This window comes from Cotesia glomerata, linkage group LG1 (genome assembly GCF_020080835.1).
Source record: "Cotesia glomerata isolate CgM1 linkage group LG1, MPM_Cglom_v2.3, whole genome shotgun sequence".
NCBI lineage: Eukaryota > Metazoa > Arthropoda > Insecta > Hymenoptera > Braconidae > Cotesia > Cotesia glomerata.
Genome location: NC_058158.1, coordinates 25,550,554 through 25,569,096, shown reverse-complemented (window position 1 = coordinate 25,569,096; position 18,543 = coordinate 25,550,554). Strand labels below are relative to the sequence as shown.

At 28.1% G+C, this 18,543-nt stretch overlaps 1 protein-coding gene across 26 annotated transcripts in view; it reads right to left on the bottom strand.

Moving 5' to 3' along the window:
- LOC123271836 (calcium/calmodulin-dependent protein kinase type II alpha chain) overlaps positions 1-18,543 on the bottom strand; it is a gene marked incomplete at its 5' end in the record, with an annotated part of 80,968 nt that overhangs the window by 19,407 nt on the left and 43,018 nt on the right. For 15 of the 26 annotated variants that reach the window (XM_044738323.1, XM_044738332.1, XM_044738350.1 and 12 more), the window contains 7 exon segments: positions 7,066-7,155; positions 15,720-15,780; positions 16,827-16,910; positions 16,997-17,119; positions 17,289-17,467; positions 17,893-17,995; positions 18,111-18,249. In XM_044738323.1, the coding sequence (XP_044594258.1) occupies positions 7,066-7,155; positions 15,720-15,780; positions 16,827-16,910; positions 16,997-17,119; positions 17,289-17,467; positions 17,893-17,995; positions 18,111-18,249 (779 nt within the window). 26 annotated transcript variants of the gene reach the window in all.

Sequence of the window (18,543 nt, the reverse complement as noted above, 5' to 3'; positions counted from 1 at the left end):
GATTAAATAGCTTATTAAATTATTGCGATGTGAGTAGGTAACGTTCTGTTTGATATTTCCATGGCAGAATAATTAATACAATATTATAAATTATAATCAATTAATTATTTGGTTCATAACAGAGGCTTTGATGGTCAGATATGTCAAGTTATCGGGATACCTGACTGTCTACTTCAATCATCGGTTTTAAATATCCCTTGTTACACACAATACACCGATATTCAATAGTCAGTATCACTATTAATTAATAATAAAATTATTATTAAAATATTTTATGTCACTCGTCGTACCTATATAAATTTGGCTTGGTTATTTAAAAGTCTACACATATCTTTCCAAATATTCCAAATTCAAATTTGCCTGCCAGTCATTATGCACACACAAATAATCAATCAACAATAGAAACTAAAGCTGTGAGGGAATTGTAGAAACATAAAAATATTTTTGCTCCATTTTTCTTCATAGATAATTTCTTTTTGTCCCAGGAAAAAGATTGCCGATATAATAATTATACAAAAATAGTTATAGTATTTATTCGAAACAAATAAATAAAAATTATGTGAACTTTAATAGCATTTGGTGGAACCGGATTTTTTCTAAGGGATGTACTGCTACGATTAATTTAGTGATAACTGCACTTTTTGTGATCTATCATAAGATATTTATATCTTATGCAATAAACATTCGATACTACTTTACGATAACTCGTGGCGGATAGGCATAAAAAGTGGAAAAATAAAATATGGTGTCTAAATACTAAAAAGTAAATAAATAATTTTAAACCGATTATTATTGTTACAATTAATATTAAGTGTAAGGTAGTTTTTTATCAATTAATATCTATAGAGGGACTACGTGGGAGCTCTATAACCTATTTCACTACATTTTCTCTAGACTATGGCGCATGAAGCATTGAGAAACGGATGTTTATAGGTATTACGCAAGATTTTTTATTTATGGGTCATTCCACCAAATAAGAACATTTTTACGGAGCGACCCTCGCGGATAATGTTTAAAATTTATGGAGGTGTTCTCTATAATAAGAAATAAATTCCCTACAAGTTTCAGCCCTTAATATGCAGCGGTTCTGGAGTTATGATTTTTTGAAATTTTGAAAACAAATTTTTAACTTCCCGCTAAAAATCTCAGATTTTCAAAAATCGGGAAGTTATTGTTTTTACCCCGTTTGGCAAAAATCGAGTTTTCATCAGATCTCGACGTTTGAAGGTCACAGGAAGCTTCCCTGACTACCCCCGCGATGTTGTCACTATGTCTGTATGTATGTGTGTGTGTGTGTGTGTGTGTGTGTGTGTGTGTGTGTGTGTGTGTGTGTGTGTGACTATGTGACTCGCTTATAACTTTTGAACGGTTTAACCGATTTCATCGCGGTTGGTGCCATTCGAAAGGGCTACGCTGAACTTAGATTTCCTGAGAATTTGAACCGATTCGGACCGATAGATTTTAAGAAATCTTGAAAAATCTTAAAAAATAAGAAAAAATCATTTTTGAAAGTAGTTTTTGGAATATCTTTAAACGGCTGTATCGATCAACTTCAAAAACTAATCCGCCCTTAAGCTTGAAAAACCACGCCGATCGGCGTCAACCCGATCAAAATCGGTTGATTCGTTCGAGAGATAGCGTGAACGAAAGAAAACCGAAAAAAACCGAAAAAAGTGTTTTTTTCACATAACTTCGTCATTTCTTCTCGGATCACTTTTGATGACATAGCATAATTTATAGAGCTTAAAAAACCGCGTCGATTGCCGCCAAAAACGTAGAAATCGGTTAATTAGTTCAAAAGATATCGTCAATAAAAGATTTGAAAACAAGTGTTTTTTTAAAATCACTGCGACATTTTTTTTTTTCATTTTTTTTAAATATCTTCGAATTGGCTCAACCGATCAACTTCAAAAACTAATCAGCTCTTAACTTTGAATACCCGCATCGATCGCCACATAGAGCGTCAGAATCGGTTGATGCGTTCGTGAGATATCGTTGTCGAAAAAAATCGAAAAAAGTGTTTTTTTGTAATAACTCCGAAATTTTTCATTAGATCAATTTTTTTGTTCTAAATTTTTTATAGAGCTCAAAATAACACATAAATTGTATTTTTGAGCTCGAAGAGCTCAAAAACGTCATAAGTGCAATTTTAAGCGCCTAGGTATGGAATTAGCGGGAAGTTGCAGGGATGGCCTTCAGGGTCAACCGTTTTTCTAATTTTTTTTAACTTTTTTATTAATTTTTCTGATGAGGAAAACTTTTTTATTAAAATCCACAAAAAATCTTATCTTGTGGAAAAAATTTTCAGCTTTTGAATGAAAATATCCATTTTATCATAAACACATCAAAAGACCTTTTAAAATCCAATTAAAGTGGAAAAATTGATTTTTCTCGGTGTGCGGTACAAAGTACATCCAATTTGACTTTTTTTTTCTGAAAGATCAGAGTTTTTTACACAAAATATATGGTTTTCACGATGTGCATATTTTTTGTTCAATCACAATTGAATTAAACGTAAAATCTTTATAATTAAAGTACTTTTATTTTTGAACTTCTTTCAGATGTTGATACAGTTTTAATAAAAGCATATCCAATTTCATCATTTATTGGTAAAAGTGTGCAATGTCTGTGTACCCTTTACCGTTTTTGATGAAAAATATCGTACGTCTAACACATTTTTTTTTGTCTAAATAATCATCATTCGTTATGAAAGTAAAATCAACGCCTGTAAAATTCTTGATTGCCCAGGAATGAAAATCTTGTGGTGTCAGTATATGTTTTTTATTTTCCATTTGCAATGAAGCTCTATAGCAGCATGTCGTTTTACTGAACCTGCAAGCCCGTCGCATGGTCTTTTGCCATGGGCAGTCGCAAAAAAATGCCACTCAGCGATGATTCTAAAGTCAGCATAATGATAACATAAATTAGTAAATGTTTTTAACTTCCCGCTAAGAAAATTGAAAATTTTCAAAAATTGGGAAGTTATTGGTTTTACCCCGTTTTTCGAAAATCGAGTTTTCAACGGATGTTAACGTTTTGAGGTCCTAGGAAGCATCCCCAAATGTTTCCGCGGTGATGTCCGTATGTCTGTATGTGTGTGTGTGTGTGTGTGTGTGTGTTTGTATCTGTGTGTGTGGCCGTATGTAAACCTCTTATAACTTTTGAACTTGAATAATTTTTGAAACTTAGATTTTGAATACAATTTGGACCGATTCAAACCAGTAGATTTTGAGAAATCTCAAAAAAGCTACAAAAAAAAAAAATTAGAAAAACGGTTCACCCTAAAGGCCATCCCTGCAACTTCCCGCTAATTCCATACCTGGGCGCTTAAAATTGTACTTATGATATTTTTGAGATTTTTGAGCTTAAAATATAATTTGTATGATATTTTGAGCTCGCTGAGTTCAAAGAGATAATATTTCTATACATTTGAGCTCTCCCAGCTCAAAAGTCTGATAGAAGTTTCATAGAACACTATTTTTGGAATTTTCAAACCGCAATAACTTTTGAATGGATCAACCGATTTTCACGCGGTTGGCGGCATTCGTCGCAGTTTTATTGTCCTCATAAGTTGTTTTTAGGTTTTAATTGATCAAACCAAAAATTTCGGAGTAATCCCGAAAAAACACTTTTTTCGGTTTTCTTTCGTTCATGATATCTCTCGAACGAATCAACCGATTTTGACCAGCTGGGTGGCGATCGACCTGGTTTTTTATTGTCTAGAGCTGATTACACGGAAAAAAAAATTTCGTTCTGGTAACCTAAGTGTAGAGTTACCACAACTATCAACAGACTCGATAGAGTCTGGCGCCAAGTTCCGTTTTCAAGCCAGACTACCGATACACAGTTTACTATTCGTTGTAGAGTTACAGTAACATAATGTTATTTAGTTCTGATAACTCAATGTTGTTGAGCTCTCAGAGCTCTACGGGATTGTTCTCAGAGCCAAAGGGTATAGTTGGGAGCGCCCTACGTTGCGCAGTAGTGGAGTGCGCTGACATATTTCATAACCTTCTAAAATTACAAACAGAATTATTTTGTTACTCATCTATATTATTAAAAATATATGAGGACAATTAAGTTTCCAGTTTATTTATTTAAGGAAATAGGTTTTTTTTTTGTCAAATTGAATTTCGTTAGAACAGTTTTGTATTTGTGGTTTTTCAAGGTTCATTTGCAGTGACTGTTAATTAAATTTATTAGTTGAATATATTGTGATAAGTAATAAGTTATCGGAATACATTCAAAAGACCCCATTTAACACAAAATAAAATTTGTTTTCGTTTATTTATCTTTTCTTGTGCATATACGGTAGTGATTATATGTCCAATATTTATTAATATAATCAAGAAAATAAGATAATTTTGTGACAACCATATTTTTATTTTACAAATAATTTTTATTTGTAATATAAGTTCTATTATTACTTTATTTCTATTATAATACTATTCTTATTTGTCATATACAATTATTGTTGGAAATATAAATTCGTTCTGTCGCATTTATTTATTAAATTATAAATGCTCAATCGTAAAAAAAATTATTAATCAGACTGCCAAAAATTTGTTATAGTCTCAGAACGATCCTGTAGAGTTGTGAGAGGTCAATAACGTTTAGCTCTCAGAGCTCAACGATGTAGAGTTGCAGGAGCCAAACGGTATTGTTACCATAAGAAAACGTTAACCTACTGGAACTTTTTACAACTAACTAACTACTATAGAGTTCCTATAGCAAAATTTTTTTCTCCGTGTAGTTTTTGGAATCGATCAGTGGAGCCGTTTAAAAGTTATCCAAAAAAAACCACATTTAAAAAAATTTTTTTTCTTAGTTTTGTCAAGATTTCTCCAAATCTACTGATCCGAATCGGTTCAAATTATACTCAAAATCTAAGTTTGGCCAAGCCCTTCCAAATGGCACTAACCATGATAAAATCGAATCAGCCGTTCAAAAGTTATAAGCGGTTCACATACTTTCACACACACACACACACACACACACACACACACACACACACACACACACACACACACACACACACACACACACATAATGACAACCTCGTGGGAGTAGTCAGGGAAGCTTCCTAGGACTTCAAAACGTCGAGATCTGATGAAAACTCGATTTTCGAAAAACGGGGTAAAACCAATAACTTCCCGATTTTTGAAAATCTTCGATTTTCTTAGCGGGAAGTTAAAAATTAGGAAAACGGTTGAACCTAAAGGCCATCCCTGAAACTTCCCGCCAATTCCGTTAATACCTGGCCGCTTTTTTTGAGCTCTTCGAGCTCAAAAATACAATCTGTGAGTTATTTTGAGCTCTCCGAGCTCAAAAAGATACCTTTTCTATGCTTTTGAGCTCTTTGAGCTATGAAATTAGCGGGAAGTTACAGGAATGGCCTTTTGGGTCAACCGTTTTTCTAATTTTTTTATTTTTAGATTGCTGAGGTGCTCCATCTGAGAAGTAAAAAATCCTTTTAATAACAGCAAATTTTTCTCTTAAAAAAGAAATCAATTGTTCTTGAAATAAATAAATCAAAACTGTGTCATGTTTAAGGCAATCTGAGATACCAACCAAGCCAAAATGCTGAATAGTTTCATTTTCGTTTTAGTAAACCACCATTGGAAATATAGTAGCTTGGTCATTATTCCAATGATAGCCTTGGGCAGCTGCCTGCACAACAAACGCAGTTTTCTGCAAAGTCAAAAACTACCGCTAATTCGCCACTCTTCAAATTTAATTTCACATTAGAGAAAAATCGACTTTGTATTTTCACTATAAAATCATGTTTTAAAAGTTTCTCAAGTTGCGTCGCTAAGGTATCAATAAAGTCATCGGAATCTGAAATAACGTTTACAATGGTACATCGATCGGTTGATGTCCACATTTTCAATTTCATTTACATCAGATTCTTAAAACGATGCATGAAAGTAATTAATGATTTCTTCATTGTTTGGACATCTATTACAACTTCTGAAGAAGCACGATTCCGTTGGATTATTACAAACCAATTTATTCAATAAATTTTTATAAATTGATTAAGTTTCCATAATCCAATCAGTATTTCTCGCAAATTTTGGAAAATTACATCCTAAATAAGAAAATGGAATCGTAGTTGTGAGCACCATCTGCATCGTATAAACTCAATTTTTTAACGAGCAGTTTGAGATTTTAAATATTTAACAGAAAATTATTTTACTATCCCGAATAATCGTATAACACTTAGCGGATATAACGTTTAATTTAATTGTGATTGAACAAAAAATATCCACATCGTGAAAACCATATATTTTGTGTAAAAAAACTCTGATCTTATAGAAAAAGAAGTCAAATTGGATGTACTTTGCACCGCACACCGGGAAAAATCAATTTTTCCACTTTAATTGGATTTTAAAAGGTCTTCTGATGTGTTTATGATGAAACGGATATTTTCATTCAAAAGCTGAGAATTTTTCCCACAAGATAAAATTTTTTTTGGATTTTAATAAAAAAGTTTTCCTCATCAGAAAAATTAATAAAAAAGTTAAAAAAAATTGTTTTTCAAAATTTCAAAAAATCACAACTCCAGAACCGCTGCATATTAAGGGCTGAAACTTGTAGGGAATTTATTTCTTATTATAGAGAACACCTCCATAAATTTTAAACATAATCCGCGAGGGTCGCCCCGTAAAAATGTTCTTATTTGGTGGAATAACCCTCATATAATAATTTTTTTCTGTAAGGTGGTGTTGAATTTTTTTTTTTTTTAATATCTACTCACATCTAAAATATCATATCTATCGTTTACATTGTCCAACTTTTTACTGTTTTGCTAATATAAAAAATATAGCTACTTTTGTGTTAAAGAAAGGACCTTTATAATGTTAAATTATTTTATTGAATACGGTGAATTGTATTAATAACTGGAAGATAAATGAGAACAGTACTTGTGAGTAAGAATGATAAATATTTATAGATGAAGCAAAAGTCCTTTCAGGTTTCTCAATAATTGTTTTATTTAATAGCAGGACTAAAAGGCCAATGCGGGCAAGGAAATGGTTATAAGAACAATTATAATGATTCTCATACCTTTGACATCGTCATCTTCAATAGTAGTGCTGCTGTCGGTTGATTCCTTCACTTGAGACCCGTCACCCTTCTTGGTAATGATACTTCGAGCTAAAGTACGCAAATGTATTCAATCAATCACAAATGTAAAAGGTCAACTTTTAAGGGTATTAATCACAAAATATGATATAGTAATAATTAATCATTATATACGATTATTGAATTAAAACTGTTTTAATAAAGTGCAAAAAATTAAATAAAATTTAAAAAATTCTGAAATATAGCTTTTTATTTTGACATATAATTAATGAAAAATTGCTAATAATTATTTGAATAATCAAGTTGATTTCAAAAGGATTTTTTGACCTCATACAAACTGGAAAAAAATTATTAAATAATTTACGCGTCAATGTTCTATAAACCAATTGAGGTAATTTTGCCTCGAGTTGTACTGAATGGATTTTTTTTGTGACACGTGTTATATGAATATCTATGAACGAAATATCTCCGGGCGAAGTTCAATTGCACACGTCAAACCGGAAAGTGGTTGAGTTAACTGTTTCATTTTATCTTTTTGTTCGCTGGTCAATCATTAGTCTGGGAATGAACACATTTTTTTTCTAGATTGATTTTTTTTTAACATTTCAAATAAAAATATTTTTGATGAGATTTTATCAGTACAAATGATTTAATTTATAAAAATTATTTTGTTGTTTATTATTATCGGATAAAAAATTCTTAATTATTTTGTTAGTTACAATTTGTTACTTTTTTTTTTTATTTAATTTTTATTTAGACTCGGTTTTAATAGCTGTGGTCATATCGCCGAATTTTAAATGCGATAAGTGCGCCTCTGACCACTCGACTAACGTTGGCGGTTAATTTGTTACTTTGAAGCCACAAAATTGTAATTTTTTAACATTGTAAATTATTTAATTAAAGGTATTATATTTTTGTTATAAGTCAAAATAAAAGCCAATTTCTTCATATCTACGGTAATTTGTAAAACGTCCTAAATAAATAATAAATCAATAGGTAATTGTTACAAAAGTGATTAATTCATTTTTTGGGAAGCATTTTAAAACTAAAAAAAAATAAACAGTAAAATAAAATCAAAGTCAGAAAAAATAAAAACAAAAGTAGTACTTATTTTCTATATCACTATAAATAGTGAGAATAATAAAATGTCGAGTATAATTGATGGAATCGTAAGTAGATTGCACTAGTTATAGTCAGACGTAACGTAACAAATTTTTATGTAAGCAATATCGTTGAATTTATGTCAAGTGGAAATTTTAGTGCACTAAAATAATAACAACTTTCAACGAAACTGATATAGATTACCAGAACTATCTATAAATAATATTATTACTCTTTATTGTATGAATAATTATTGCCATACAAAATAAATAATGGTTTACTTTTTTCAACAATGGGTGAGCAAATATTTATGCAGTTAAAATAATAATAATTATAATTATTTCAAGGAAATAAAAACTTAATAAAGGGCAAAAATAATACAAAAATTGTTTTTACGAAAATATGACGTGCAGTGAGGTAGTTGCATGCTTTGCATTTATATGTTTATTGTCATGTACTAAGATGCTGTTTTTCCATTTAATTTTTAATCGAATTATATTAGAGTGATTCTGATTTTAGTATTATGTAAGTAAAATGCTGTACATGCAAATTTTATTTTATTATAATATAAAATTAAAGTAATTAATAAATAAAATTAATAATGAATTGCGTTATTTTTAATTAATTTCATGAAAGTAACAAATATTAAGTTATTGAATTTTTTTTTAGTATTACTCGGATAATCAAGTAATTACTTCAGTTTTACTTATGAACGAAATATATTTATAATAATTAACAAAGAAAAAAAAATTAATCAAATTAAAAATGATTTATTTTGTAAAAAATTTAACGTCTACAAGTAAAGTTTCCAGATATTGTTGAGAATAAAGAACTATAGAAACTATTTGTTTCCAATATACCGCTTCCAATAATAATTTTATCTGAGTACTAAAAATAAACAATTTATACGGTAACTCGAACTAGAAAATTTCATAAAAAAATGTTATGTTTTTAGGTCAACAGCATTGTAAATTCAATTTCCATTCAAAAATTACGGGCTGCATTGTTACTACAGTTTTTAAATTGGTTTATTGAGTTTAAAACTTTTGAGTGAGAATGAATTTGAATAACAAAAAAAATAGTCCACACATTGTTTATCGGTTAAATAAATTATAAATAAATAATCCAGCATTCACTACGGGAGTAGTCTAACTAGGGCAATCTCAATTACTCTAAGAACAAGTTGGATAACCCACTTTTTCTATGCCCTACTAATTTAACTCATTTTAGTATACGTAAATTGCGCTATATTCTTTTACTCTCATTGATTTTTAGTAAATACGATTGGGAAATTGTGGTATTATTTTAACTATAACTATCACTATTTTTCTGTAATTTTAGGTAACAATACTAACTAAAAGCTTAATACCTATTGAAAAGCTTAAGTCTAATTATTATTGTAATAAACAAATATAATCAGCGTAAAACAAAAACTAAAATAAAACTTGTATTCTGTAAAAAAATAATCATTTTTTATGAAAATAATGTAAAAATACAATAAAATTAAACAAAAAGAGCTTAAAATTATAATCCAATCAATTTTAAAATAGCAAAGATAATAATCATAAATTAATCTGATAAAATCACCTTGTTATAATATTAATTCTTTTATAAATATAAATATAAATGAGTGATTGTTGATAAATAAATCATTTGAATTATTTTTTTTTTAATGAAAAAAACTTTCGTTAATCCTACAGCGCTGATTATATTTGGTTATATATTCTTCATTTAAAATAATGCAATGATAGAAAAAAAAATTGCAATAAAATTGTTAATGATTGTTTTTATATCTTAAAATATTTACTAAAAATTGACTATAATTTTTGTAAAGTATATAAATACATATTTTTAAATATGACTAGAGAAAATTAAATCCGAACAAAAACAGTTTCACTGTAAAAAATCGCGCCAAGTCCACGTTCATAAGACTTTTAAGAAAAAAAAATTTTTTTTTCTTTACAAAAAGATATAAAATCAAAATATTAAAAAATCCAAGTAACCGATATGATTGTATATAATTTTCGGAAATTAAAAAACATTTTGTTGTAAATTTAAAAGTTAAAGATATAATTTTGGAACGTATTTAGTGTGCGTGGTTGCAAAATATTTTACTTTTTATAAAATTCGTAAAATCTATCTACTAAGACTGAAAAAAAATTTGACATACACAATGACGCACACCAAGTACGTTCCAAAATTATTTCTTTAATTTTTAAATTTACAACAAAATGTTTTTTAATTTCCGAAAATTATATACAATCATATCGGTTACTTGGATTTTTTAATATTTTGATTTTATATCTTTTTGTAAAGAAAAAAAAATTTTTTTTTCTTAAAAGTCTTATGAACGTGGACTTGGCGCGATGTTTTACAGTGAAACTGTTTTTGTTCGGATTTTAGTATTTTTGTAATTATAATAAAATTGACAATTGGTATCAACTTAAATCTCGCGTTGGCTGCATTTTTTATAACAAACTATCCTCTTGAAGCTATATTTTATGTAGAAATAATTCTAGCGCACCCTGGCGGGTGTAGGTGCAAGCTGTGAAATATCTTTTTCTAACTGTAGTTTCCTATCTATAGAAGGATTACCATGGATTCTCGAATTATTTAGTCTGTGGCATGTCACTTTCTCCATAAGAAAAAAGTCAGGATCTAAAAATCTGGGTCGCTATAGTTTGTGCCAGTGAATTTAATTAATTTTAAATAGAATTTATTATTTTCAAAGACCATTATTAATTAATATTGATAATATAACATATAACGTATTATTATAGAGTATCATTGAAGAAAAAAAAGGTTTGTAGAATGAATAAAATTTTGCAACCTGAAAATATCGTTCTGCTTACGGTAAACACACTTGGTAGTCTGGCGCTCCGTTTACAACGGATTTGAACGGAACTTGGCGCCAGATTCTACCGAATCTGTGGATCTTGCTTCTATGAAAAATTTAATTTCTTACTAATTAGTTTTTCTAGCTTATTCTTCAAATTCGCAGATTTTATGAAATATTTTCAACAAAACCTTCAATTTTATCAAAAAAGCACATTTGTAATATCGTAGTGAAGCTAAATTTTGGCATTTATTAAAAAAAAAGGTGATGATTAAATATTGATCAATTTAAAAGTGTAGAATCTTATAATTTTAGATTTTATTAGGTTTCAATTAAAATAAAATTCACTAAATCCATATTCATGTGTTCGAATCTCAATCCTAATACCACTGTAACATTTGTAAAGTTATAATAAGATGACACTTTAATAATAAGCAAGTAATGTCACGGCAACAAGAACAAAGAGAAGTAAATTTGAAATAGTTGATTAAGGTACAGAAATTTGTACTACTTCAATGTCAAACCGAGACTGAATTGCGTCATTATAGCTAGAGAGAAAGGTTTGGGTATTTGTTATCTAGTGATCCTCTTTACTATTCAAATTCACATACTCAACAATATTCATAATAAGCTGGTACTGAAAAGGAGACAATTAGTAATTATGATTCAACTGTTGATATTCTGATGTTTTGAATAACATCAAGACATGGCAATTATTAAACTAATAACTTCCTTTAATGTAAATCAATGTTTAATTAACAAAAGAAGTTATTATCTGGTTTATTCAAAACCTCAAACATTCTAAAATTAAACCATAAGATGTTCCTCAATTGATCAATGATTTATCAATACTTACTTTTCTTATTAAATAGTCATAATTATAATAATTTCTGAGATTAATCATAAAAAAATAATTTACAGTTGACAAGCCTCTAAAATTTATTAATTTCAATGAAGAAATTAGTAAAAAAAAAAAAGTTCAATTGTTAAATTTACTATAAGTAATCTAAGTGAAATTAGATGTTCAATAATCAAAATTAAATATTCAAATACAACAAATTTACAATTATAAATTATAACTATGGATACAAAGCAAAAGCATAATAATTTGGACGTCAACGTCTCAGAAATTTGTCTATAGTGTCAATGAAAAAGTTTAAAGTGTATTAGAATATTTAGAAATATTGAATAATAAATAGAGTATATAAAAGATAAATATTTATTATGAAAATTCATATGAATTTACTATAAAGCAGATAAATTAAATATTATTAATAAATAAACAAAAAGCTATCAAACTTTAGTTGAGTATCTCCGACCCAATTCACGCTCAAGCTATAGAGAATAATGAAAAAGCAGGACTATGGTAATATTTGATGCTTAAAATTTTTAATGAGGATGAAGATGACTTTTCGCCATTATCTTATTTTTTATGACTATGATTACGTAGGTCTTAAGTTTATTAATGAAAAATATTCATGGATGTTCTACCTGAGAAAGGCAATGTTTTTTGAACTAACACTCTTTAATATACATAAGGAAAAAATAAATTCTTGTTCAATAAATTGTCTCATTGTACTTTGTAATTCAAGCGTTAAAGATAAAAAAAAAAACTAAATTTTCATTCTGAAATTTTATAAGCTGCATTATGTCTAAGAATCACATAACAAACATACTTTGATAGAGAAGAAATAACAAGAAAAAAAAATAAAATGATCAATTACTTGATTCTATTTTTTACATCACGTTAATGTTAGCAAGAATCAAGTTTAAATTAAATTTAGACTTAACAAATTTAAATTCCGATATCAATGCATTACAAATAGATAATTGACATTTTTCAAGTTCCCACCTTTGTTCACTTCAATCCAAAGGTTACCTCACAGTAAAGTAGTAAAAAATAATGTTCATAAAATAGTAGGTTAGAACCTTTCAGAGCAGTATCGTCTAAATATAAGTCTCAATATTTTTATACTATTTATCTATAAAAACGATAAAATAAAACTGCGATAAAGATAAAAGGACATAAAGAAATAAAAAAAAATATTCAATGAAAAATTTATAATTTTTATCTAGACTAAGTTTCGCATACTGCGAAATAAATTGAATGAACTGAAAAAACTTAATATGATTTGACCTAACCCTTAATGTTTTTAATTGAATTTGCTAGAAGATTGATTTCTTTTTCTTTAGCATTCAAAGTTTTATCAATTCAGAAATAAAGTAATAATTGTAATATTCAAATAAAATTTAATTTAACAAAGAGAAATAAATACAAAGATAATTTAATATGAATCGAAGAAAAGAAGAGAGAAAGAGATTTTACGAGATAAAATAAAAGATATATTGCAACTATACGTTGTTATCAATAAACGACGTATTCTCTTGAATTCAAGTTACGTTCATTATTCTACACCCCATGTAGATGAAGAGTTATTCATTTTCTTTTTCTTTATATTTATCCCTACTGTGCGATAGTAACTGGTTATACTTTTTCCCTTTTCTTATCAATCAAGCATGTAATATGATAATGGTTACTGTCACTGAGGATGTGATAAAAGCGAAAAAATTATAATTTAACGATCTGGTGGCAAAAAATGGCCTCGATAATTCCCGGTTAATTGCAAATCAACTGCGACCTTATCTTATTAAAATACAAGGTTAATTATAACGTCATACTGAAGTTAATTCGATCGAACTACACTTTTATTGAAATATTGAACTATTTTTATCCGAGAAGACTACTTAAAATTTTTCTATTTTATGTACATAATATTTATAACTATATTCAAATTCAAATGTAAATAAATTATTTCAAAAAATCCGATACAACAAAGTTATTTATGCCATCCATACATATAAATACAAAACTATGTACGTGTAAATTTATGTAGGATAACACACATATGTCGAGAATAATAGTAGAGTTATTAAACAAGAATGGGTGTACACAAAAACAATAGTGAAGCACTATTTCTATAACAATATTACTAATTTTATAGTTTCTGAGTAAAACACACCAGCTTCGAAAATTAAAGACCGATAACGTGACATAAATATTCTGGTGTGTAGCATCACGCAATCTCTAAATCAATGTAAAATACCGGCCAGTATATGGACTATTGTCCAAAATATATGTCTATGCGAGTATTATAAATTTTATTTTAGAGATAAACTATTGTTAACAGATTCAACATTTTAAAAACACACACCTAGCTAATACTTATTAATTAAAATGAAAAATTTGGATAAACGTTATTAAAATAAGGACAGTGTAGTTTTGTTCATTTAAATTACAATATTTTTTCAACAGATCTTTGTAGTTCTTCAAAATTTAACGAAATTATTATCCTACAATCATTTAGTTACATGCTAAATTTTATTGAATTTTAAACAGTTATATTGACAGTACTACCGTACAGAAAGGGACTAATATATTAACATTATTGTAAAAATTTAAATACTATTTACAAATAGAAAATGCAAACTCATTTCAAAGAAAATTATGTGATAGTAATAATAATATTAATAGTAATAATAACGCCCTTCAAAAGCCAAAGGAAATTTTTTAACAGACAGATAAGGTAGAGTGCCAAAAGGGCGTGAAGTTCCGTTTGTGGCCACTTTACGTCCAAATCGATATATATATATATATATATATATATATATATATATATATATATATATATATATATATATATATATATATATATATATAACCCCGTAAAGTAGATTTATATAATTGTGAAATTTCAAGATTTTATAAATTTAATTTTATTATATAATATGATTAAAAAAATTTTTTACGCATTAAATTGAATTCAAAGTCACCAAAACCGATTCTGCTATTTTATTATAATTTTTGAATTGTCAAGTGCTTTTAAATAATATTTCTGTGAAAATACTAATAATTATTTCTTCTGTTCTGTTAGCTAAGTTTCCTTTAAGATTTAAATGAAAATTTATCCCTTCAAATTTCTATCAACTAACTTATATCTTTAAATATTTGTATCATTAATACAAATACAAAGAAAAATTCTGTACATTTTTCGAATCACTAAAATACTTTTTAAACTAAAAACTTTTGGGAAATACTTTTTACAGTTGAAATAATAAATTTATCAACCCTATCATGATTCAAATAAATTTATAATCATCAGATTATTCCGATAATGAAATTATAGCATGTTGATTAAAATTTGAATACTAATCAGCGCAACATTAATTTCCCTCGAGAAGTGATGTCATTAATTGAAAAAAACTTTTAAATAATGTTTCTTTTTGCTTTTAACATTCGTAACAGAAATAAAGTGATTAAAAATTAAAATATATTCATGGACGCTGTGCGACAACAATTATATGGCTTGGGATAAAAGTGCAATTAACGAGATGCAGTAGGAAGACAGTGTTAAAAGCACTGCATCATACTTTGCAATAAAGAGAATATATTAACGAATTAATAGATACCGTTATTGATACATATGTACTGATAAATATGTAAGCTAATGTAACAAGTGACACCAAATTAATCGTACAAGTGACATATGTACATGAGTAAGAATTATTTTAACTAAATACTAAACATCAATAAGGAGTGAATATGAGGACGTGTATGAGGTTGATATGCAACAAAAGAGGAACGAATTAAATACAGGTTCACGAGCTTCATGTAGCGTTGAAGAGGGCCGGAGATACTCACCCTGTGCATCATACTTACTGGAAAAATTCCTCGTCGCAATCATTGTGGTTAAAATGGCACCCTGTTAACAAAACAAACAAACATTTAATAAAACAAATAAATATTGTTTAAAAATAATACGAAGCATCAATAGTTACGGTAATATTAGTATTCTTATTGATATTAAAAATTGTTATTTTAAAAAGTTTTCACGTTTAAAAAAATCACTAAAATAAAAAAAAAGTGTTTTAAATATTAATCTCTACCGTTGTTTGTTGACTATTAAATTCACATTTTTCTTCGACTGGCGCAATACAACTATCAATTTTACACTTACAGCAAAAATTAAATAAAAAACAACCGTTTTTACACAAACATGGACTTAAACAAAAACGAGGAGAATTTATGGACATTTGCGCTAAAAAAATATTCATATTTATTTATACAAAAATAGCAACAAATCTAAAACAAATTTATATGTGTAATAAAAATATATCTTCGTACACTCAAGGCAAGTTGATAAGTTAGGTTTTAGTTTCAATAACAATACACCGAACACCGATCGGTTGACAATTCACCTTGTAATGCCGATAGTTTATCATAAATATGTATAGTATGCTAGACGACTGTGTAAATTGAATAATTTTTATAGTTATCGGAAGTGGAAACTACACTCGTAGTATTTTTACTACCAAATATAAGTATATTATAACGTATATTATACACGCACGAAAATTTATTCAAATCCGGAGAGTTTATTTGCTGTAATATAAATGTATATTTAAATGTACTGATGTTCACTAATAATACCTTATTATGAATAAGTGTTATCATGTATCAAGCCGTTTCTAGATAATTTAGGTGAAGGCTTCATAATTGTTTAAACGATAGTATTAGCGTCGATATTTAGTTGTGCTTATAATAATTATTGATGAAATTTTACATCAAGGGTAAAATAATAAAGGGTATTTTATAATTAATTACAAACAAACTTTATGTAACTTGTCAATTAAGAGTATTTGAAAATTATTCATTTAAATTGGATTTAATTAAATGAATCATTATTATTAATTACGTTTAATTCTATTAATTATAATTTATAAATCAATGCTTAAAGAATGAACTTACTTTTAATTTGCGCCTTGCATTGAATTTCTTCAAGCAATCCACAGTCTCTTGCCTGTGTACCACCGATGCAACACGCTCACGTTGCTGAAAAAGAGTAAATAAATTATTTAAAATTATGATCATGATGTAAAATTGATAAATAAAAGCAATCGACAAATTGAAACACGTACACAAATCCATGGGTGTCTAAGTGCATCACTGGCAGTTATACGTCTCGATGGGTTTACCGTTAACATCTGATTGATGAGGTTTCTCGCTTCGGGTGTTACAGTATCCCATTCCGGGCTTGGATACTGAAAAATTCATTACCCAAATATAAATACAAATCTATGAACAGAGATAATCTCTCGAATAAACACTTAATCATTTAAACGGCCTGAATAGAAATTACCACCATTTACCAGTAAAATCATGAAATTTTAATTTGAGGAGCCATTTTTCATAGAAAAAATTTGAACTTACGTCATATGCTCCGGCTTTAATTTGTCCGTACAATCGATGCTGATCTTCATCCCAAAATGGAGGGTATCCAACAAGGAGGATGTAAAGAATAACTCCACATGCCCAAATATCTACAGGTTTACCATAAGGTTCTTTTTTAAGAACTTCTGGACTTAAGTAACCAGGCGTACCAGCAAAACCTTGTAAATCAAATTATATATTAAAATAAAGTTAATTAATTCACAAGAATAAATAATTTTGGTCTAAAACAGTCAAATTTTTTTTATGAAAATTCAAGATTGGGCTACGAAATTTCACTATTTGAAAATTATACCCTGCCAAGTTAATTATTTAAGTGAAATAAATTTCTAAAATTGGTCAAAAATATGCTTGTATTTTGGAAAAGAAAAAAATTTTTTTCTCAGGATCTGAAAAATTTTATAAAGAGCATTATAAAGTCAAAAAAAAAAAAAAAAAAAAAAAAACAGAGTTAGAACTAAATTATTGATTCCCAGATTATCGAATAAAATATACTCAAAATAATCAAAAAAAAAAAAATTAATATTCGAATGTCGTACATTTTTTGTAAAATATTAAAATATTCATCGGATTATAGTTTACATACCATACCACGCCTGTGCGTCGCCCTGTAATTCAATGGCTAATCCAAAATCTGCTAATTTCACAGCTGCACCCTTCGCTTTACTAGCGAGGAGAAGGTTCTCGGGCTATTGTTGTTGTTATTAGGTTGAATGCAAGTTAGAGTATAATACAGTTAATAAAGTTTAAAACAAAACATTTTTTATTAAACTTTAACTATATTTTATTAGATAAAAAAATTACCTTGAGATCTCTGTGGACAATTCCATTGTGGTGGCAGTGATGGACGCTTTCTAGAATTTGCTGTATACAGTGGGAAGCATCGGCTTCACTATAAAATTCTCGAGCGACGATATCTTCAAAAAGTTCACCGCCTGTTACTCTGAAATCGTATAAAGATTTCGTGGAGATTAACTCTTGAGCAAGATCACGTCAAGTTGACCCCCCATTTTTCACTTGATCATTAAAATTAAGTCTATATATTTTTTTCTCAAGTAGTCACTATGAAAAATTAATCCACCAAACGATTTTTCAAAATTTTCATTTGAACAACAATTTGAACAAACAATTTTTTTTACAATGAAAATTTTAAGTACTTTTAATTAAAAAATAGATTACAAATCAACCGTTAAACATAAATTAATAAAATTTTCAGGATTTATTGTCAAATATCTTT